Source organism: Apostichopus japonicus, chromosome 20 (assembly GCF_037975245.1).
Source record: "Apostichopus japonicus isolate 1M-3 chromosome 20, ASM3797524v1, whole genome shotgun sequence".
NCBI classification, from domain to species: Eukaryota; Metazoa; Echinodermata; class Holothuroidea; order Aspidochirotida; family Stichopodidae; genus Apostichopus; species Apostichopus japonicus.
Window position 1 is genome coordinate 3,944,686 of NC_092580.1, and position 25,496 is coordinate 3,970,181.

The window sequence follows — 25,496 nt, forward strand, 5'->3', positions numbered from 1 at the left end:
TGGAAAATTGATTTTATTGGAGATGACGAAGTAATGAAATTAGGCAAATTCTTTATGACAGAAATTATATCTGAGGCACAAAAAAACAAAAAACAATTTTTTACAAAATGTAATTGTAATTCAACTCCATTTGGCCTGCCATACTTATATTATTCAAAACAAATTTCAGCCCAACAGTAATGTTATGGACATTTAAAGCACTACTGTAGTTATGTAAGTGCGGATCTCTAACAATAAGGTCATCACCTAATCTTTCAGTACTGAATATGAAAGAATCTCACACTGAAATTAAACTTTTTTTTTGTAAATAAAAAAAATTAAAAAAAAAAAAAAAACAGGATTCCACTTACCTCTTCAGCAAAAATTTTACAATACAAATTTAAGATGCCTTACAAGGTACCGCACAGGAATGTACAATATACAAAAAAAGTCACTTTAGAAAACCGACAACTTTTAAAAGACACAAGAATAAATTCTGACTAGAATGTCAAACCATAGGTACTGTTTTAAGCCACTTCTCCTTGTTTTAAATAACGATAGAAATTAGACATCAAAAATTGTAAATAACAAAACAGAACCCATCTTGCCCTCACTATGAACTGACTCTGATAAGTCCCCTCACCCCCCCCCCTCCCTTTTTGCTACTGTCCCTGAGAAAATATTTGCACTAAATAAATATCTTAGTGGTACAATAGGGACTGAAATTAGCAAACTGTTCAAACTATTTTGTTCTTATTACCCTAACATTATGGAGACAGCTATAGATGGACCAGTGACCAGCAACACACCGACAACAATGTGTGATTCTCAAGCATGTCTAAATGCTTTAAGTTTAGCATTTCTAATTTTAGCATTTTTAGCAACTCTAATTTTCAAACTTCACTAGTGAAGTTTGGGCTATGGGGGTGGGGGGGGGGGCTGTGCTTAGGTGCAGGTATTTAATGTAAGTGTCACAGCAAATACAGACCATATGGATTAACTATGGCAGTCAAAACTAAATAATCAAACATTGACTTTTCCATTGCAGTTTCCGCACAGTTTTATCAAAACAACGCTACCTAGATTATGAAAGAGTCGAGTCGATGACAGCAGGGAGATAGAAATGATTAAAGTTTTATATTTGATTGGATTAGATTACAGTCCAGCAATATTCCACTTCTATAGGACAGATGAAACGAGAACATTTATAGAGCAGATAGCTTATCGAATAATAAAGTTGATGAGAACAGAACGGGAGTGGGGGTGGTAGGAGGGGTGGGGATTAAAAAAATATATATATCACAAATAAAGCTGCACATTTGCATCCAGTGGTGCCAAAACAGCACTTATAGGGAAAACTTTCAAGGTAAAAAACAGATTATCGACTTAAATTCACCAAAAACTAGCCCCAGGAACGATGAAACTAGGCATAAACCTACAAAGGTTGGCACATGATAAAAACTAAAACTATTATATGAAATTTGTCACTTATGAGGTACAAATTTTACATACTGAATGAAACAATTTAAACATAAATCAAGAGTCCAGTGCAAGAAACTGGTTGTGACTATATCTTTGAATATTGGAAACAAAACTTTGTGCGGTATCTAAACAAATGAGACATTTTGAACTGGCTTCAGTCAAAAACCGAATAGATTCTTTACAATTTTACAAAACTCAAAATGCAGTCACTTTTTCATTTATTTTGAAAAACATGTTCAGCAAATGCAACTTTCAAAATGCGCTCAACTGTTAATAAAATTCAGTCGATGGAAAATTTTTTGTTCTATAAAAGACACACAAAGGTTGACATGAAAACATTTCTTGGCCAAGAAACTCAAAGACACACACTGACGCATCAGGTAGTCCCTTATAGGGGGTGCATAAATGAATTTTGATGAACGATACCCAGCGGCTTTTGCCTAGCATATATAAACCCTACCCCCCGTTTGTCAACATTTCTAGTGTCAAAAACAAGCTTGAATTTAGGTATGCATTCTTGGTCTAGATAAGGTTTTCATCATTTTTCTTCTCTTTCCTTGACTTCAAGTAGCGACGTTTCCTTAGAAGCATTGTTGTTAAGTGGTTAAGGCATTTGTAATCTAAGGCTTGTAGGTTTGAGTCCTGGCCAGATCATTACATTTTGTCCTTGAGCAAGGCACTTCACCTCCATTACCTGTCTTCACCCAGGTGTATCAATAGGGACCTGTGAGATAAAACTGTGAGTTAGGTCCTGTTTAGTTACTGCCATTTGGAGGGAATGTTTCAATGTTTGACAGGTTATCAACGTTAACCAGGCTAATATTGTGATGCGCCTAGCACCGTTATCGGTAGATAAGTCTGTGCTTTATAAATCCTCAATATATATTATTCTATATATATATATGTTACTTCAACAAACGAATATTATTTAATTACTAGTACTACTTCTTTAGCCAATCTTTTGTGCAAATGAATGTAACTGGTGTAGTTAGTTGTTTTATAAAATGTTATGCACTGTACAGCTCCAGTCTAATCATTTTCTTCTTTCTTTGAAGAAACTTTTCAAACTGAATACAACTGATGAATGATTGCAATATTAGTCAATGTATCAAATGAAGGCATGAAAATCACAGCTGCATATTTGATAAGACACAATTTTGTTCATTTTATATTGCATTTTCACAGATGTAATCCAGAAAATATATAAACCTGCCAGCGATGTTTGTATCATGTCTCGTAAGTCTCGAGTATAACATAACACCGCACTGACACTGCGCTATTAATAGTGGCTAAGACTTGCATTTGTTTTAAAAGCTATTTAATATTCGGACAGTTAAAAGCTTGCAATTCTTTTAACTTCATCAACATGCTTAATGAAACATAAAGAATGGTCTGACTTGACAACAATAATCTCAATTCGTTTTAACAGAGGATGACAATATACATATTGGCCATAAATATTTGTCCTAACTGGTTGAAATCTTTGCTGAATTTTTTTTTCTTTTTCTTAAATTGTATATTTTGTGATAAATCCACTGTTGTTTGATTTATCTGTATATATAACTGCATGTGAAGTAAGTTGCAAACACGTTAACATCTAGCCGTTGCTATGAGATACCGATTCGTTTTTATGTGTTATAGCATTCACTGACCCAGGTATTTGCATCTAAATTTTCTCAGAGCTGTACAAAATACCCTGTACCTATAAATTATGCACCAATTATGTAGTGTTTGCTTGTAAGACCAGTTTTCCCTAAAAGTTTTTCTAATTTGCTGTATTTTGCAAGAGTATTTGCAACTAATGTTATTACAATTACTAAGAAAAAAAAGCTAACAAACACTTGCACACTCACAGTGTCTTGACAATGTATACATATAAATGAATATAAAGATCATCGACTGCCCCCCCACCACCCCACCCCACTATAACTGGAGCTAAAAGGAAATCACTGATATCTCACAATCCAGTTTTTTAACTCCCCCCGTCCTAAGTAGATCCAGGATTTGATTAGAGGATGGGGATGTGACCCTGGGGCTGTTGAAGCAGACTAAAAGGTTGCAAGGTTGTGATAATAACTTCAATTGAAATATTTGTCTGTGAGTTGGAAAAAGGGATGGGGGGGTCAAGTACACCCTCCCTGCACCTTCCCTCCCAACCACCCCCCTCTCCCCACCAAAGACAAAAGTATTAAAGTAGCATATTCCCTGTACACATCATACTGTACATTTGTCTATGATAAGCACTCTGCCCCCCAATTCCCCCACCATCTAGCCACATGACTTTGAATCTATAATCAGCATACATGAGAATCCGAGAAGATTCACTTCCTTCCTTCATCTCCATCTCGCCATCTCTCTCTCTCTCTCTCTGAGTCAATTAAGATGTATGTTGTTTTGTGTCATTGGTGACATGTTTCAGCAGCAACTTAAGGACATTCAACTTTTTCTCTAGAAATTACTGTATACATTTACATATCTTTGGTATAAAAGACACACACTGTTACTGCTTGTGTCACATCATGTCAGGATGTGTCCCTTTATAAAGTATGCAATTCTCCCTGATGATATCTCAAGACAGGAATCCAATGTTTAGAAATTAAAAGGTCTGTCAAAAAAATTGAAATAACTAAATAAACAGTTACTGATATTCTATAGACTTCAGAAGAAGTGGTGGGGTGGGGGGGAGGGGGAGGGGAGATAGGGGAAAGGAGGGGGACTGTGGTTTACATGCTTCATGTACACCAATTTACTATTGATTCCTCTTGCTTGGAAATGACAGTAAAACAATATTAAGAAAAGATTCTGTCTGTAGTAGCCGACACAGAATTTGGTAGAAGTGGGAAAGTGAGGGTAAGGAAGGACAGAGAGGAGGTGAGAAGAAAGGCAACATCAATACTTTGCACGTCACAACCCGTCAAATTAAACCACAAATATTATTGATTTGCTGTAAAACACTAGCTGAGAAGGGGGCCAAGAGGAGGGTGATAAACAGTCACATTGCTTTTTGCAAAATTCAGATTCTAAAGAACATATGTGATCTAAATATCTGACCAATTAAGCCCTCCAAAAAGATGCTATGAATGGTCCTACAAATAGCTGCTGGACCATCCCCCTCCACCCCCTTGACATCTCAACAGAGCAGTGGATAAAAATTGTGTTTTCATTATGACAGACACACCATCAATCAAAAATTATCGTTGCTCCTTGTGGAAGGAGATATCATATTCTAATTAATAAATCAAATGTAAACACTAACCTACCTCCCCCCTCTCACCCACCTTAGCCCACTACCAACCCTTCACTGCACCCCCAAAATAAACCATTAATTTCAATTTGCAAAATTACAGAGGAGAAAAAAAAAGCCCTTGAAAACAGCAAAATACAATTTATGCATGATTTAATTCCAACAGCAAAACACTCTTTTTTCTAAACACCCACTAACCAACCAACCAACCTCCCCCCCCCCCCCAAGAATAAAAAAGAATGAAAAATTCTTCTCTTTAAAAAAGACCACCTTTTCCACATACTTAATTTCCAAACTAACTTGAATAAAAACACAAAAGAAACACTCCTACACACTCGTGACATGACATAAATTTGCATACTAATTACGCTTGAAGCTGCTCAACAGAGAGAGATAGAGAGAGAGAAGAATAAAAATAAAATAAATCAACTACATTTACGCTGACTGATTAATATTTTGCAGAGATATGACATGAAACCAGTAAATCTCCTTGTGCAAGATACTTCTCTGTTGCTAGGCAACCAGAAAATTTCGTAAAATAAAAGGCCCTCCGGCTGACATGTCGAGTTTAAAGAGTAATAATGGAAGCCATAAATAATGATGTAGCAGTGAAGAGATCGCAAGCAAGCCATAGGTTATTAAAGACGTCCTGAATTTTTATCTTAATGAGAGAGGAAAAAAAAAAATGATATTTTGAGAAATGCGAATTTGATGAGGTTTTTTACAAGTACCGAGAGCAGTGCAATGTGCGTATGTGCATGTGTGTGTTGTAGGGAAGGTTTTTTTTTTTTTGGGGGGGGAGGTGTGTTTTTGGAAAAAGTAATTTCTAATAAGAAAAGACCTACAAAGGAGGAATGAGATGCTTTGCCATTGTATTATACTAAGTAGAGAATTGATATGAATTGAACACTGTTTTAAAGATAACACAATCTGATGTACATTTTGTTTGAAATTGTTCAAACCCTCTCTCGAATATTGAGATTTCCTCATTAGATCTGTTGTCAAGACAAAAATTCAGATTTTAGAGGGTACTGACGCTTGAACCAGCCAAAAATTATGAAATTTCAATTTGAAAGTAAAAAATGGAACAAAGGCAAGAAAGGTTAGAAATTGAGTTCACGAAATTAGACAGTATAGCTGATGATTGGCTGAATCAAGAAAAGCCATATTTATATAATATAAGCATACTTATTGTAAGTAGTAGTTATATCAATTACAAAGAACTAACAAAAGGCTGTAAATTATTTGGAAGGTCAGACCCTCCAGGATAAAACATAGTTTGTAACCAAAAAAAGGTTCTTAAAACTCAGGGTCAATGCTGAAAGTCCTTTGAAGTAATGATATCAGTATTAAACATCTGAGATGAAATTCCTGAAATATTCCTAACCTTTAGCCTTTTAGTCAACAATCACCAGCAGGTAGCTAACCATTGCACTCTAAATATAATAGTTTTAGGTATTTTTTTTGATATCACGGACCAAATAGGTTGATTAAATGAATTTGATTCATGAACACGATCTATTAAGAGTGCGAGACAATAAAACATAGCTACTACGCATAAACAAATGATTGAGCAGAATTGCATTTATGACCAACCACGAAAGAATCATTTTGTCAGTTTCATCCTTCATGAAAGACTTAAGGAAAAGAAACATTTTCTAAAATGTGGACAGACAGACACACAGACAGACATACAGATACAGACAGGTTGTCTAGCTTTGCTAGTGTGAGCCAAACCTGGCACAGATATAAATCTCATTCGTTAATATGTACATATCCATACATATCCCAACTACAAGCCATTATAAACAGTGTAAATTGTCACACAAACAATCCATTCGTTTTGCAACCGAATATTAAACTTGCGCACGGTTCGGTACCAAAAACAATCACAACTGTCTTAATAACCACCCAAGAGTGGTGTAATATATATTGTACGTAACCGCATAATCCACTGGTGACAACGACGAGTTCCATCCATATTTTTACATATTTTTGCATATTAAAACCCAGAGGTATCAATACGTCAGGCTTCCAAAGTGCAGTACCCCCAAAGACCATTAACCGTGGGTCTGTACTCTAGATCTGGATCTGATCCAGGTCACATATTATACAATCTTGTGTTTAATACATATTAATGTTCATAACGCATACATCTGCATACATTGAGATAGTAACTATCAATTTATAGTCGAGACTATTTATACCGCAGTTTGATACAAGACCACCAACTGACTTGAACACTTTATATCTTTATAGCGTTTCTTTTTTACCTATATACCTTCTATCTGCCAACTCATAAACTGAATCTGAAGACTTCCTGGTACTTTTATGAATCTGTCAAATAAGTCACAAAGATTAGGAAACATCGCCATGGAGACACAACCAGCTGCTTTGACATAATAAATGTAATCATTACACTAAATTTGTTGATTATTTATGGCAAGTACAATACAAACTAAACTTACCAGTCTCTAGGCCTATTTGTGTACAGTGTCTACCGTATTTTACGAGAATATTACATGATCTCAAAGTTTTCCGACCGTTGTCATTATTAGATCGCTGTAGACATCTTATACAATGAAGTTACCCCATCTTTTTAGAAAGATATTAATTAACTCTCTCCTGACAGATTTGAATTTGAATATAAAAAAAAAGACCATAAAAAAAAAAATCCACCAGAAATTGATAAGCTCTAGTAAGCTTAAGGAAGAAATGCACAACATTTCCAATTGATTTCATAGCTCCAGTAGAAATTTTTTAATTTAGCACATCCATTCTTTTGGGCAAGTGGCTAAACACTTGTGAAATTCTCTAAGTTTGTGATTGAAACCAATAATTTTCACTTATGGCCTTGCCATATATGTCAAGAACAATGCTTATCCTGGTTTTGTGAAATATTTTTGCCTTATATTTTAGAGATCAATCACGTTGTTTATCCAACCTAAAATCATTTATGAATCCTAAACCTGCATCTTGGAAGAGACACAGGGAAGCGAACAGCTCCCTGTTCAGTGTACAATGAAAAGATTTAGCCAATCCAAGAGCACTGAGACTTATCTTTGGACGGAAATGAGTCCGAAAATCCAGATCAGTGACCAAACTTCCAGGCCTCCTGTACATTAGTGTGGATACCCTACCCTCCTGGGCTATGGACAGTATACATGAACTTTTATAACAATATATAACAGCCAAATTCTTTTCGTGAAAAATTCTGACGATCAACCATGTTTTTTTTTTTTCATAGTCAGTTTTCAAAACTTTGTGACTACATTCTGTTGTTTTTTTCTCTCATCAAGATGATAGTTATATACATATAAGCATTTTTTCATTTGTCTGGTTTTTTTAAAAATTGTTTGTACAAAAACTAATTCATTTTTTTTTTATCCATAAAGATCTTACACTGAAGATAATTTGTCATTTGTGACAAGTGGAAGCTTTGCAAACGCTGAGCGCGATGAGACGATTGCTGATGTCATCCAAAAACTTTGGATCTAACGAAGCGATTTGATTGGTCAGCTGGAAGGGATCGTGTGTCATGTTGTAAAACTCTTGGAAGTTCTAAAAAGAAAGAAAGAAATTCAGGCTCAGTTATAAAGATCGATCGTTTAAACACCATCGGAGACTGAGGGTTATTTAAATACAAAATGCAATTTTTGCCGTTTTTTATCATCTTTTTTTGAAACTGAGATATTGATGATTGAGAAATAAAATTAGAACTGGTGCTCTCCAACATTTCCACCGATGGCTCCAGTCATCTGTAGAGTGCTCTCCAACATTTCTACAGATGGCTCCAGTCATAAATCAGTCCATAATCCGTACTGTTGCACATGGATCCATACATATTTGAATCAAAGGTGAAGAGCAACAAAATGATCCTGCGAAAGCGGTCACAAGTATGCCGGATTAATGCGCATACAGACAGAGATAATTATAATAATATTGTAAATTTATACCGCGCCCCTATGACACAAGTGTCGTCAGAAGCGCCTAACAAAGCAAAACATTATATATTAAAGTGACGATTAAAATGAGTAGGTTTTAAGTTAACGTTGAAAGCTGGAAATGTTGCTAACATTACTCAAAATAACCGGGAGAGCACTCCAGAGTGCTGGGGCAGCAATACTGAAAGCACGTTTACTGTAAACAATTCGTTTACATTTATGAACAGACAGTTATAACTGGGATATATGTAACAGCCCAAAATCTACGTGTGTCCGGTGATTGACTAGGTCAAGCTTCCAATTGGGCAGTTTGGTCGAACGAAAAAACTAAGGTGCTCGAAGCAGTAAGTGAGACTCGAATGTTTCGGATATTATGTTTCAAAAGATCTCTTCTTCGGTAATTACGGATGAGACTGTAGATATTACCAGAGATCAACTCAAGGTGCTGGCATGATGGTCAAGTCTCGCAAAATTAGATCTAGGACCGATATGACGGCCCCCTTTAATGATTTGGGGCATGGCTGGAGAGCCCAATTTAGTGGCACATATGTGACTGTCTGTGGTTTATTTCAGTATGTTAAGATGTGATCATTGGGTGCAACTTTTGGCATTCCTAGCTCTGAAATATGGGGTATTATAAGGAATAGTGTGAACAAGATTGGCATTAGACTGGGATGAATTATCCGTTGAGAAGGGTGCAGTAAACATTTGGAAATGGATGAAACCTGTTGTATAGTTCAGAAGAAGCCTATGCAAATGAGAAAACATTATTCTTGAGCCCATATTTTCACAGGACACTTATAAATTGACCCTGCCCCCCCCCAATCCCAACCCTTGTTCACACGTGCTGTTGAGACAAGTAATTTCAAGATAGAGATTAGCAGAAAATTTGAAAAGAGTAACTCATCAAGTTCTGCATTCAACACAGTAATTTCTATTCATCTGGATATGTAATTCTGCTTATTACAAACCAAACAAATGGCAGTTTGATATTTACTTATTTACATCTCAGAAAACAACCATGTTTTTGCTCATCCATATGTTGCCATTGCCAGATCATACCAAAAATATCACCAATTTGCATAGATTGTTATTCTCCAATTAACAGCAGTTTCAATAATAATAATAATAATACGACTTATAATGCGCACACACCACTCAAAGAATGTTCATGGCGCAATTGACAATAAGCAAAGATACAAATAATACAAAACAATGACGAAAGAAAAACTTAATGGTTCAAGATTATATAAAAGCTTTTGTTTTGTTTTGTAAAAGACTCCCTCCCATTTGACACAAGACTATAACTCAAAAGCTGCCTCTAGTTTCTATCTAAGGCATTAAATTAAATCAATCCCTGATTGCCTGGTTCCATATCAAACCATGCATATCACCATACCATGCCCCTCTGCTAGGATCGAAACGCCAGGCCCACTTACTTTCACACAGGCTCTTATGAACACAGGCTCTTCAGTTTGCTAACAGTTTTCTGTTTTATTTAAATGTCTTTGAGAATAGCCCATAAAGAGATTTCTCTAAAGAGACTTGTAATAAAACCATAAGGCACAAAAATTTAAACGGTTCAAGGCAAATGTGAACTTTATTAACTTCTCCCAATATTTTTTTTTTATTGTGTGTGTGCATATTCTCCCTCTCTTGTTCCTCAATTACTGGAATTTCTTGTTACCATGACAGCCGAGACGCTAGCAATTAGAACTTATATATAGGCGCTGCTGCAAGCACAAATCTTTGCACTTTTCACTTGTCGATGATAAATCTTGAATTTTCAGATGCAACCTAGTTGAAAGCCTCCAAATTTTCATACATGAGACATTAATGTGAGGTACACAGAATATAAATGTTGGGGGGAATTCAGGGGTTGGCTGAGAGGAATAGTTCAAACACACTTGATGGCCTAAAAACAGACAAAGACTTCACTCAGCTTCCGAATGATGTTTAAAATGCATAGCTGGAGGCAACAAATAAAATTCTTTTTCTTCCGGCTCATAGTGAAGTATTTTTAGTACACATAACAATACCGTGGTTCCCGTTAAGTGGAAAGAGACAGTAATTTAGAGAAATTTGATATCAAAGTTAGCAGATTCTCAATGACCAGAAACGTGATGCGTATTAAATAGCTCATGAATGTACAGGTCACTGTGTGACGTCATTCTGCGGAGTGTACCGCGAACGCGAAACAATAACAATGGACTTTCAACGTACTTCTCGTAAGAAAGTGAATCATTTATTAACTTCACTCTTCCAATTAACATGCAGCTACAAGAGAAATAAATGGTTGTAAGAATTGTTCACACATTTGTTAACTATATTTGGGTAACAATTCTTCTATTAAAAGTAAGTTATGGTTAAAAAAACTCCCTAAATTCGGGTCATTTCGTAAGATTCGCTGCTATTATAGGCCAGTATACATCCTGTGCCGTATGATATCGAGGTCTTGCTGCAATTGAAATGCCTACCTAGTGCAATATTTCAACATCTCGGGTATTTCTTCATTTGTTGCTGCAATTAATCGTATTTGCATTTAGTTTCCAGTCAGTGGATGCAATATTAATCGATTCCAGAAATATAAAGCTTTGGGTATGTCTCAGTCTTGCCGCCATAACGTAAGGCTTTCAGAAAGTCACAACTCCACAAAAGCAGATACACAAACGAATGGAACACCACCGTAATAAAAAGCGCCTGATGGATTCCATATTCCATACAAGTTTCAGAATATAAAAAATTCAAAAACTTTTACCGTCTAAGTACAACATAAACATGCCTACAATACATATCGTCTGTATGCGTTAGTGTGCATCACTCAGTTAGCTCCGTGCGTAATGTCGTGTCGTTGGTTCTGCTCAAGAGAACTAAGTCACACAGGGCCTATTTTACAGTGTATTCTTTTGTAATATGATCTTTTTTTCCTGCACCTATGGGGTTAATCATGGCTGAAGTTGAACAATTAAGTGTGCACATTAGAATAACAGGCCAATTGTGGCTAATGAGTTTAGGCATATATATCAAAATTAGGGCCACTTTACCTTAAGAGGGCCTCTGCATAGACAGTACTGCCTTGGGAGCGAAAATGTCTTTGCGGGTGCTACTTACAAACTTAATCCAAAGCCTGCGACGATTATAGTCGGTTTGATGACTGGGAAACGAAAAGAAACTTATAATTTGATTTTCAAAAGTGTTTTAGCAACCTCCTACTACACAATTTGTTGGCATTTTGATATTAACACTTTAACAGTATGACAGAGTATGGTATCAGCCTAGTGCCAGTGCTAAGGTGAATAGCATGTTGAAAATTTTTCCTCAACTAACTCCGCACATGTATGTCACAGGGTGACCTGCAGTCACGTGAGCGCTTAGGATTTTTTGCGAAAAGAGCAAATTCCTTGTCCAAAAGTGCTAGGTTTGATCAAGTTTTACCGATTCGCAAAAGCAAATAATACAATGTGCCATACATCTATGGAAATGTACAAGTGAAAATATTCCACCAGCTATGCCTTTTAATAACTATTGTTTTCATTTTTGAAATCTGTTGAGTTTTATTTATTATTCTAAAAGGTCACACTACTTTGTGTTTTTTCTTTTTCTAAACACACTTTGTCCATTTTTAAGTCTTATTGAATGAGAGTACATTAAGGGATAGGATGGAGGGGGTGGGGGGGCTGGAGGAGGGATGAGACCACATTGTCTCTGGTTTCTCTCAATGTTTTCCTTTAAAGTTGAACCCTTTTAGCATCTTCTGAGCTAAATAACAAAATCATTCAGTGCATATCAATCTTCTTTTAAACTATAATCATACTTTATACAACTTTCTTCTTAACACTAGGCTCAAATTGTTGAGCTCTGTAACTTGCACACCAATATCACTGTAAATTCATTTGTAGCAAAACCCCTCTTGCTCCCAAACCCTGTTTCCGCCAGCCCAGTTCTTCCTACCAGAGAAACCTGAAAGCCTGGCCTAATGATACCCTGTTGCATTTCACATGAGAAGATTCTAACATTAACTCCGAAAAATGGCTTTTGTACTCAATAAGATGTGAAGTTCATCCTGGCTTTAACTGAATGTGTTTACAATGTTTCAAACGTTCACCTCTGTTGACCTCAAATAACTTTTAACCTCCACAGATAACAATAGGGATCTTGTACCATTAAATGTGGACCCAAATACCATGTAAGAAGTTCATTTCAACCATTTGCTTTTAAGAATTTTCTTGTTTACAAGGTATTCAGAAATATCATCCTCCTTGACCTAAAATGACCTTTGACCTCCTCAGAAAACTCTAGGGGTTTTTCTTCTCCATGAAGTGGATCCAAAATACAGAGTATGAAGTTCACCCATTATGTACTTTTTTTAGTTATCATGTGTTCAAGCCAAGCTGTCATATTCATATATATACACACACACACATCCACGCCATCTGATAGATTTCTTCAGCAAGGAATTGAAAACCAGTCTGTTAAGACCTCATTTGGAAATATCTTCAGTGAGACAAACCATCATAATATCTCTCTTCACGGACCTGATTCCTTGGTGATATTCTAGCCCTCGACAAGTATCGCAGAGCACACTTAAAAACAGTGCAGTGATTTCCGAAAAGAAGGTGCTTGAAACAAAAATAAAATCAGATGGAATAAACACATAACGTATTAACGGAAATCTTTCGAAATAATATAAACAGATATTACCGCCCGATATCGAAGAATTCTGCCTTTTTTTACAAGGAGTTTTAGTACATGCCAATTGTCTAAAGGAAAAACACAAGCCTTTTTGGGTTTTGTTAACTTATAACAGTTACACACTGTAACAGAAAAAAAACGTGTAAATGTGGTAGAAGTGTAAATGAATCTTAATGACGCACCAAATGAAGCCAAATGCCAAATGAAGCATGTTAACATGCATTTGGTAATGTACAGGTATATATGACACAGATAATGCATCTTGAGAGTTACTTCAACCGTAAAATAAAAATGAATAAATTACGAGTATAGGCATGACGGGGAGAAATGTGGATATTATTATATACTAATAAAGGAGTAAATATTTATAAAAGGTTTGAAATTACTAGCCAATCAAGCATGTACAGGTGATTGTATTCGGTAGGAAAACAATCTTTATGGAGAGGTTACGACAAGGTTATTAAGTTTAGTGACATTGTTATTTCATGAGGATTATGACATTTAGAATTTGAAAGGGGACTTCCCTATTGCCCTTAAAGTACACTAGAATGTCCGAGAAGTAGACATTCAGTTGTAAGCTTCGACAAACACTTCTATGTCACCCTCATAAGATTTTTCCTCACTACTATATGACTTAAAAGTCTCCTTTATATTTCTTCAACGTATGAGAAAGTTTGGTGGGGGATCTGGAAAATACTTTTGAAACCTTTTAGCAATTTTAAGCCTTTTAAATTTTGCAAAATGGTAATGCAGATAGGACTGACGCCATTTAATTTTAATTAAACGTCCTGAATGGTATCTCTATCAACTGCCTAAGCCCAACTACTATATTGCAATGTGTGGTATTAGTGTGAGTTTCTCATATCACCTAATGTATATAATAACAAATGTATGCAAATGGGGACCCAACGAGCATACATAACCACAAGAAAATGAGTTTATCCATAAAACAGATTTATTTATTTCCATATCACAGCCAGGTATGACTTTAACTCATTTTTTGGCAACTTTCACTTTGTTTTTTGGTTTTTTTTGCATGTATGTGTAGATAACAAAAGTTAAGCATTCTGAACTTAGTGGATAAATTAGATCGATAAAATATCTATCCTTAGCGATACCCGAACGAATCTGAAAGGTTCTGATTTTTAAAACTAATATATCTTCTGGGATTGAAAGTGAAACAGCTTAAATGACACAGATGTTTAGCATTTGAGATTAAAAACAACAAAACTACTACATGAAACTATGAAAATTACCAGGATGGAATTAATGAGCATACATAATTGTCTATTCCGTGAAAAAAGGCACAGGAATCTATAATTGACAGTTTTTGTAACTATCCATAGCTCCACATTAAATTAAAGCATCCCTGCTTGTGATGTACTGAAGTGAACATTTTCTTTCAAACGTAAACTGCAGACATTTCAAATAAGTCTGTGGATTACAGCGCTATAATTTTTTTTCTCTTTCATCAAATTTAGAAAGATGGCATCAACTCACAAACTATAAAATTGAGTAATTATGTTGATCAAAGACAAGGGTAAAAATGGTTTCATGGTATGACATTTTCCCATTTTTGATCACTGAAATTGGTTTTTATCTTGGTAAAATAAGTTTGTCACTTCAAACAGTAATCTGTAGCATCAGAGGGTAGATAGATTATATAGTGCAAGTCTGCAATCAACTGGCCACATGGAAAGCAGTGATTGCGATTGAAGCAGAAGCTATTGATAAGACCAAACAGCTGTTTTAAGCTTAGCTTGGATTTTCCCTTTTCAAAAACATTTTACACTGGATCAGTGTAGATTGCTGCGAGATGAAAGACCCACTTTATTTGGCATTTCTATGGCTTGAACCCACAAGCCTCCTAGATAGTAGAACTCATTGCCTGCAGATGTCAGTACTTTTATCAATGAGATCAAAGAATGGTGTTGTCTAGTTTAATGTCAGTCATGTTCTGATCTAGTGGAGTGTTTCTCTGTAGATGCTAGGGATCAATGCCTACAAATCTATACCAGCTCTATTATCCATAATATCAAAGAATGGTGCTGTCTAGTTTAATGTCAGTCATGATCGGATCTAGAGAAGTGTTTCTCTGTAGATGTAAGTACTCATTAACTGCAGCTCCATTTTCCATAAGATCAAAGCATGGTGCTGTCTAGTTTAATGTCAGTCATGATCGGATCTAGAGAAGTGTTTCTCTGTAGATGTTAGTACTCATTAACTGCTGTTCCATCATCCATAAGATCAAAGAATGGTGCTGTCTAGTTTAATGTCAGTCATCTTCTGATCTAGTGGAGTGTTTCTCTGTAGATGTAAGTACTCATTAACTGCTGCTCTATTATCCATAAGATCAAAGAATGATGCTGTCTAGTTTTATGTCAGTCATCTTCTGATCTAGTGGAGTGTTTCTCTGTAGATGTAAGTACTCATTAACCGAAGCTCTATATATTATCCATAAGATCAAAGAATGATGCTGTCTAGTTTAATGTCAGTCATCTTCTGATCTGGTGGAGTGTTTCTCTGTAGATGTAAGTACTCATTAACCGAAGCTCTATATATTATCCATAAGATCAAGGAATGATGCTGTCTAATTTAATGTCAGTCATCTTCTGATCTAGTGGAGTGTTTCTCTGTAGATGTAAGTACTCATTAACTGCTGTTCCATCATCCATAAGATCAAAGAATGGTGCTGTCTAGTTTAATGTCAGTCATGTTCTGATCTAGAGAAGTGTTTCTCTGTAGATGTAAGTACTCATTAACTGCTGCTCTATTATCCATAAGATCAAAGAATGATGCTGTCTAGTTTTATGTCAGTCATCTTCTGATCTAGTGGAGTGTTTCTCTGTAGATGTAAGTACTCATTAACTGAAGCTCTATTATCCATAAGATCAAAGAATGATGCTGTCTAGTTTAAAATCAGTCATGGTCTGATCCAGTTGCATGTTTCTCTATAGATGCTGGTTACACATAGCCCTGCAGGAAACAGCTCGATAGAATTCCATCTAGGATACTTTTGATAGCTAGCTGCATTTTACTTCTAGCATTACACGACCATAATTGTGCACTCCCCTCTTCTGATCCACTATGTTTGCTGTTCAGTATCGAATGCATTGTTGGCTATCAGACTACTTGTTTACATCAAATTATGGTTTGATCAGCTGGTAACTGGCCTAAACACTTGAATGAAATAACAAATGCAGCCCGGACTTTAGACAATGCCAATCACAGGTTAGCCTCCTCGTGTACATTGGCTCTAAGAGTGATACAGGTATAGGCTAAGTGCTGATCATTGCTTTTAAAGGTATAATCAAACCACCACAATGAAACTGTCTGGGAAATAATAAAAACTTGAAAGAAGATACAATATTTCGCGCTAGTGAAACTCATGTTTGTGTGTGGGGATGGGGAGAGTGGGGGGGGGGGTTATTAAGCACAGTGCTGACCGCACTGTTCTCTATCTCTGCGTGTGCTACACATCTGTTATAGAAACAACTAATAGAGCAAGTTGTATCTACTTGCCTAAGAATGTACACATTTGTGTGTCTGGGAACGATGTATGAACAAGACTTCCTGAAGGAAGTATGAACAGAAAAGTTCAGATATTTGATCATTATTATTCTGGATTTGCAACGAAAGAAATACTGGACGTTAATATTTTCTTTGGCTGACCACTCACTAATTCACTGAAAACAGAGAAATAGAAGGGATTAAATATCACAAGTTTGGCAGAAATGTAAGACTTGTTTCCATAATCTAAACGACGGCCTTGGCTAGACTTTGTTTTTCAGTTATAATTGACAACAGCTGGGGTACGTCACAAATGTAAAGTAAGAAATGATAAAGAGAGAAAGGGCTCCCTCTTTCATTGTGTAAATGGAAAAATAGTCCAATAAATAATAGTCCAACCAAAGTGTGTTTTGTTAGATGCGATAGCTGGCAACTAGCAGAAATGTGGTATTTGGCTATGGTCTGAAATCAAACTATGGGGCACGACCTCAAACATGGGTTTTGGAAAATGGTCTGTGAGTCACATGATTGTCCAGCAGCGCAAAATTTATCTACAGTTTTCCGAGCTAGCCGGCAGAGATTGATTACGGCAATTTAGCATTAGGTCCATAGCCCAAGCTAGCTTTCATGCATTTTTTGCATCCATTCTGAGGGTGGGGGTCCTGAGGGGTGAGGTTCTGAGGGGTGGGGTCCTGAGGGGTGGGATACTGTGGGTTGTTGCTCAGTCCTCATTGAAGGTCTTGGTTCTGTGAACAGCTGGTTTATGGTCTCATGAAATTCATGTACATGATATGAATTTTTACAATCTCCTGGATGTGAACGGACTAGATATTGCAACAACAACAACAACAAAAAACTTGAAACTTACTTGTGCGTCTGAAAACTGACAAAGAATGTAGTTGTCTGTTGGGGAGAGACTTCTTAAACAGGAATATGTGTTGTTGTATGCATCCTCACAAACACAATTTGGCCAGCATTCCTGAAATATCAACAACAACCAAAAATAATATAAACAATGTACATTCTCTAAGCAAAAAAAAATGGACATTCAGCAAATAATAATAACGGCCAACATTCACTAAATAATGAGAGAAAGCGATCGAAAGATAAATTCCCAGTAAACTTGTCCGACTTTATGAAAAATTGCGATTGTGAATAAACACAATAGAAAAGATGAAAATTACTAAAGCCCAAAATAAATTTCGAAAACAGTATTATCTGCCAGGCAAGAAGTTAATAACATAAAATACATTAGATAGCTGCAAGGGAATGAGTTGTAGGAAATGAATTCTCTGGTGGACTTATATCGAAATGCCAAACGAAGAAGAAAGTGGTATTTGAATTTAGAACAAATTATTACCATAACTTGGTGGAACAAACAGAGTCAATTTTAAAGCTAAACTTCCCAGGGGAAAGAAATGAGCTGTAGGCACTTGATCAGCCTCTTCATCACATATTTCATAACCATGAATATGTAATCAATACATGGAACAAGGTCATGTTTGTGAGGCAGAGAAATTACTAACAAGCAGGAAGTGCAAGTAAAACTATATTTTGCAGGTCTACTTCATGAAAAAATAAAAATAAAATTACAAAAATACCATAAAATTTGAAGAAGAAACAATTTCTATCTTCATCATACAAAATGCTATGACAGTGTGATTCTGACCTAAAGACGCAGAAAATATCTAGCATTTTAATTATGCGATCAACTTCGGCCAACAGAATTTTCACTTTAACAGACTTTGTCACTGGATGACAGCCTGGGCAAGAGAGATGCTTGGATTTCCCAAATTTATTACTAAAAAGTATAAAAAAAAAAATAGATGACACCCCCCCTCATCCATAAAATGTTAGATACCTGTATAATTAGGATAATATTGTAGAAGGCACAGCATATTTTTATTATTTACGATACCACTTAAGTTGTCTTTGTTAATGCAAACCTGTCATGAGTTTGAAGCTAGATGGCAGATCACATTGAACATCATCACTGAATTTTAAATCATACTTTGAGAAGAATATCACTTGGAAAAAGAAAGCAGATATCCAAAAAACTTAGCAGGTTTTTGTCACAACTGAGAACAGACTTTGACCTCTGTTTGACCTCACATTTCCATTGATCCACACAAAAAAACAACAGGATTCTCTATTCATTGAAATTGTTTTACAGTGGATCTATGGATATCATCCAAGTTTTACTTTTGTAGTTATCATGTTAACAATGTTTTCAGACTTTGATATCTGTTTACCTTAAATGACCTGTGACCTCCAGAAAACAAAAAACAATCGTTCTTGTACTCATTAAAGTGGATCTCCACTCAAAGTATGAAGTTCAACACAGAGTCCTTTTGAGCTATTGTGTTTAGAAGCCCTTACAAACATTTGTGTATTACATTCAGACCCCATTGTTTTTCCAATGTTTTAATCCAAGTACCCTACCCTTAACAAAACCTTAACAATAGAATTCTTCTGAGGACAATGGTGATTTTTTCCAAATGACATAAGAGGACTTGGAGTTTCTTTGTTCAAGTCCTCAGTCTGAACACAAAACAAGTGCACAAATACATATATACACATTCATACAGACATCATAACTATCGCATAAATTAATTTAGTCTTCGAACCAAAGAGAAAGAGTTTGAATATCAGCATAATTCTCTTTTGGTACAATTTTAAGGTCTGCCAACACAGATGGAAAAGGAAACCAGAAAAGCCAGTGGGCTTATTGTGATTCCTTGCCATTGAGATTATAATCCCAAGCTTTCGTCATTGTTGATTAAATCGATCAGCAAGGTTCTATCACTGCCTGTGGACCTACCTACTAAAAAATGTTAACTTACCATGTTTACAAGCTATTTTTAGCAGAAATCAACTCAAGCCCTGCCCTGCTATCTACCAACACCTTCACACAAAGTATGATTCAATTCTGAAAATGTTTACAATTGACCCTGTGACCTCATTAATATTCTTGAGATGAGCACCAAAATAAAAAATCGGAAGATTAAATATAGTTTGGATTGAGAGTGTTCCGACCCAATTCATGTCGAATTACTATTTCACATTCAGGTCGCTACATGACCAAATGCTTGTGATCTGATCCGGGCAGACACTTTACAATAATAACACAAAACAACCGGTAAAAAATTTAGTTTTAATTTCAATTCTTTTCATGGAGAGACTGCTTGTCTTGACAGCTACAGCTTTCATTTCTACTTCCAAATATTGCTAAATACATATTTTTGTTTTATTGTTTATGCTTCCCCTTTTTGGGAATGACAGCTTCCTCTTTCATAATCTCAAAAGGCTAGATTTCAAAGCTTGATCTTTATGTCCTTCAAGTCTGAACAATAGAGCAATGATCAAGTTTGCAACTTGCACTTACAAAGGCATAGAGCACGTATATATCGGGTGTCGCTCTAGTGATTTTAATCTCAAACCATGGATGTAACTTTATAACCAGAAAACCTTTGTAATTGAGAAACCCTCGCATTGCTTGAAAAACAAGTTTATTTATAAACAGGTTTTTCTTTCCTTTTTTAATTTTTTTTTTAGATGAAGGTCAAGCAAGGTATGCTCAAAAGTGGGTCGGTGAAAGCTGTGTGGGGGAGGAAAAGGGGGGGAGGGGTAAACCTATGACAGTTGTGTTGTCCCTATACATGCTTGGAATCCGGAGAAACGTTTCTGTGTATTTATAACACTTTTCGATTTAAAACAAACAGAAGATCAAATAGTTTTGATGACATCGGATATGTCATTATTAATGAGGAGAAATTATCTCACAACAACTTTAAAAAAAGTTCAATTTCAAAGTAAGAGGTAGCTGTTCCCGAGTGTATTGGAAGCACTGAGTGTGTTGATGTTAGTCCCCTCATTATTCAAAATAAATTAATAAAGTGTCAAGAGGGAACTGAAGTCTTTCATTACATAAATATATAATAACACAGAGAGTATTTAAGAAAGAATTGGCAGGTCTACTTCCAAGTTTCACAACCTGTTCTCTTTGCTTGTATCTGGACAACAGAAATATCCACACTGAAGTAAGTTGGGGCAAAGGTCACACTATTTTGATAATATTCTGTCTGCAAGTAGGGATGGAACTTAATCCGTTATTTTATTCTGGGGTGGGGATGATCTAAAGTCCCCCTGTCCCTCCCCCCGAAAGGATACATGGTAGGACTAACAATAGCCATTGTTACTTAAAGCCAACAATGTGACTTGATCATATCTAATCAACACAAAGCAACATGTCTTAAAGCTCTAAACTATCATGACTGCTTGTAACTCAAATGTCCGTCATTTGACATCAGATCAACTCACTGTCAGATTACACAATTGAAATCCATTTTTCAGTAGAAACACAAATTTTTGGTTTGGACAAGTTGTCTAAAGAATATTCACCAAAAATCCTACAAACATCATCCAAGGGGACCTCCAAACCATGGAGTGGTCTGCAAACTTTAGGACCATGACCCAAGGACATCCATGAGGACCGAGCATGACCCACCAGACCCCCCCACCCCTCAGAATCGATGCTCGGAAAGTTTGCGTAAATTTTCTTGACATTTGGAAGAATCCTGCAACTCCCCACAAAATGTTTCTTGACCCACTTTTGGTTTTCACACCATAGTTGTGCAGACTGTTGCTTTAAAGAACTACTTACATTAAGATATTCTGTGTGTGTACAATCCTCAAATCCTTTAGCTAAATATTCTCCCTGATGCTCAATCAACATATCCTTCCTCCAGGCCGCGTTCTTCTTTTTCTTCTTCTTCGGTAACTGCACCATGGGGAAAGAAAATAAAACAATTTATAAACTAGAGCAGCCCTTGCTGTAGTATCATCTTAGTAATTCTGTTCTATCTTGGAGAGGCGACATTCTATTGGCAGCAGTCATTGTTGACGAAGATGGAACAATTACTCAATTTTAGAGCAAACGGATGGCTATAGGGTCGCAAGCTGTTATAAACAATGTATTTCATCATTGGGCGGATACACGATCAGTGAAGAGCCCACCATCAGCAGATATATATCCAGCCATCCAATCGTATTGTTGAGAGGGTACAACACAACCATCACTGTGAACACGGTGCCCGCTAATATTCCACAGTGTTCAGTTTGGTGTATAAGGTCACTTTAATGAACAGGCAGAGCAACAATTTACTGCTAGAGGGTGCAAAAAATAGCTGACGAAAGGCTGCAAATCTTGGAATTCCCCATCACCTTTGCAATTGTGAAAATAGGTAATTTTTTTACATCCTTTCCCTATTATTATGATGTGACAAAATTTATCATGCTTTGTCCCAAGATGTTTGGCAGAAGAATAGAAAACTGGACAGTAATGTGCAGTGCTGTGACCAAATACACAAAGCAGACCTCATTCAGATAATATTAACATTTACACACTCTCAATGTTTTCACTTGATGACAAAGAATTGGGTTCATGTTCTCAGCCTTTTAAGCAGAGCGATAATGGAATAGCCCACGGGCAAATAGAAACACTACCAACACGGCAGTTGGTTTAAGGGTTTTCCGTTGCCATGTCCAATATGGCTAGATTTATGTATTTCAGCAGGTTCAGACCAATCCATTTGATGTCCCTATTATCCCAGAAACTTCACACCCCTCCCCCTCCCCCTCTCCAAGATGTACCTTGCAGCAAAAGACAGAGTTACGGTACTTTCCAACCTTTATACCATTCTGAACTAAAGCCATAAGCATCGTGATTTATCTATACACTGTACATATTTGACGAAAGATCAAAGATTCCACAAATAAACTCCAAAATTAAAGTTTGATATGCACACCAATTGCAGAATTTAGAGTTGTGCAATAGACTGGCACAATATTATAGATTTATTCATAGGTCCTCATTCTTCCATTTCTAGGAACTTTGTCTACTACTTCTATCAGATAATCTACACGACTACACGTCACACTGTAAACCCATTGTTTCGTCATAGTTTGTCGTTAGCCAATAACACGTAGAACACAACATTCATGAAGCTTACCAAAAGGGGAACAAAGGATGTGCCATCTACATCTGTTGGTTCAGTACCGCTGGCCAAGTGGACAAACGTAGGCATCAAATCAATCGTCAAAACAGGATCAAGACTTTTGGATCCGGCTTTCACTCCAGGTCCTCTAACAAGAAGCGGGACTCGAATGTCAAACTCGTACATCTGTCTCTTGTCATTAGGTAATGAAAATTGACCTGTCGGATTAAACAGAGTTTAAGATGACGGGTTACAAAGGGTTCGACTCTGGAAACTTTAATTAAGCTATAATACTGTCGACGAACCAACCGTGTACTTATTAACCCCTAACGAATGATGTTTCTTCTCTTTATGCCGTTGACGGTGATCCAAATAGCTCAGTCATTGAAATCAAGGTCTTAAAGTTCTATTCCAACTATCAAAGGGACAAAGCAGAATTTTGTGATGATTTTTTGCAGTCCCCAATCAGTGGATATCACTTAAGCCTAGAAAGGTTCTTATTACATGGTGGTCTATACTTCAAATTAGTCCTCAACCACTTAAACCTAATGGCATCTATTCCAGCTATTAAAAGTACAAATCTTAATATGGTGATGCTTAGGCCCCCAATCACGTGCACAACGATTTACAAGTTTTGTACCTGACATCAACGAGAAAAAAACACAAAATACTAAGTCTGAGTATAAGCCATCTCATGTTTCCAACTGCACAACAGGCTGACTGATAAGTTGACTCTCTGAGAGAGTATATAAGTCATCTCATGTTTCCAACTGCACTACAGGCTGACTGATAAGTTGACTCTCTGAGAGAGTATAAGTCATCTCATGATTCCAACTGCACTACAGGCTGACTGATAAGTTGACTCTCTGAGAGAGTATAAGTCATCTCATGTTTCCAACTGCACTACAGGCAGACTGATAAGTTGACTCTCTGAGAGAGTATAAGTCATCTCATGATTCCAACTGCACTACATGCAGACTGATAAGTTGACTCTGTAAGAGGTAATATGTCAACCATGATTCCAACTCCACAAGAGCAAACTGAAATCATTCATGAGACTCTCAAGAAGCTTGCCTATACCTTCAAAGTCGACAAAATTCAGTATATATAGCCCAACCCATGTAACACTTATTGGAAAAGTCGCTTAACATCCTTGGCAATGTAAAGTCAGAAATGAAGATTAGCATAGCAATCACCAGTAGGAGATATCTGAGACCAAGTCCTCTTCAGGATGGAAATGTCAGGCCAACTTACTTTTACACATTCAGTTTATTTTGGTCTAACAATACATGTAAATCTGATACTAGCTTACACTAAATCAGATAACCTTTGAGAGAAAGATACAACACAAACATGAAAAGTTGGAATCCTGAATCGCTTATTCAAATGACACCACTGACATTGACAATTTAGCTCTCTGTGAGAGAATTCATGGACAATACTTCTGTTTAACTCAAATGTAATGTAAAAGTTTTAATAATGATCCCTTATTCTGAGAATCATAAAACCGAAAGGAACTTTACCAAAACTACCGATATTTTAGGGATCAAAAAAATAATTACTATTGATGAAACCAAGACATCCTCATCTATATTTTCAATTAAGGAGATAAATAATTAATTAAGGTAAATAATGCCATTTTACTCGTCCAGTTGTCCCTTGGACACTGTGTTATAACAGTTTTGTAGAAAGTCATGACTCATGTTGCTTAAAAATGTCTAAAGTGACTCAAACAACATCGTGAAATTTTAGCTAAAATGATCACACAGTGACTGGAATCCACGACTCGACTCGAGTCAGGAAAACCGCTGACAGTGACTTGTATCACAGTCAAGTGACTGCTTACGACATTGGTCAGTACGAATCATGTACGTTGTTGTAATCCCAAATGTACATTTACTTAAATCAAAACAAATTGTCCTGATTTATTTTTGGGGAGATGGAAACTTAAACAGCTAAGCCCCTGAACCAACCTTACCTATAAATCTCTCTTTTAACATTAAACTTTCTATTATATGAGACTGCTCAGTGTCTATTGTCGGGTTAACAGAATTCAGTAACGATTCTATTTTATCAGAGAAACGAAACTCTTTTATTTCGGCACCAGACTTTTTACTGTTTCATATCCCTTTAACGTACAAACATGGCAGCGACGCCCGCCAACCAGAAAAAAAGATTTAAATTATTAACAAAAATGTTTGTAGTAGCATAAAGAGTTTAATGAGCTAGTTTTCAACAAGTTTTATTAACCATCTTTTTATCTTTCTATTTCTTGTTGCATTTGTTCCATACGAATCCTTCATAAGTCATTTGGAAATATGTTAAGCAAAATCAGTCGAACAAATGCATATCTGTAGATTTCCACTTTCATGATCTTTGGGGTCATTAGGGCATTTTAGATATATTTTGCGAAAGACTACGAAAATGAAACACATAACACAACGAGTATGAAATAATCAGAATAGAAGTCTCATAGCACCTTTCATCATAAATGCTGACGAAACAATAATGAAAGTTGTTTTCCTAAATCATCCCTTTCGTAACTGGTAACTTTACTGTCACAATGAGGTCATTTATCTCCCCACAACCCCATCCCCCCCCCTCCTCCGCAAATTATTCAAGAGGCATAACAGTGAAAGACAGGGCTAA

General features: G+C 36.3%; 1 protein-coding gene across 4 annotated transcripts in view; it reads right to left on the reverse strand.

Annotated features, from left to right (window-relative positions):
* Positions 1 to 6,495: 6,495 nt before the first annotated feature.
* LOC139961918 (N-acetylglucosamine-6-sulfatase-like) overlaps positions 6,496 to 25,496 on the reverse strand; it is a 39,664-nt gene continuing 20,663 nt past the window's right edge. For all 4 annotated transcript variants that reach the window (XM_071961608.1, XM_071961609.1, XM_071961607.1 and 1 more), the window contains exons 10-13: positions 22,863 to 23,065; positions 21,515 to 21,631; positions 17,720 to 17,830; positions 6,496 to 8,266 (exon numbers count right to left, since the gene is read on the reverse strand). In XM_071961608.1, coding sequence (XP_071817709.1) covers positions 8,123 to 8,266; positions 17,720 to 17,830; positions 21,515 to 21,631; positions 22,863 to 23,065 — 575 coding nt within the window. In that variant the 3' untranslated portion in view covers positions 6,496 to 8,122. The remainder of the gene's footprint in view (positions 8,267 to 17,719; positions 17,831 to 21,514; positions 21,632 to 22,862; positions 23,066 to 25,496) is intronic.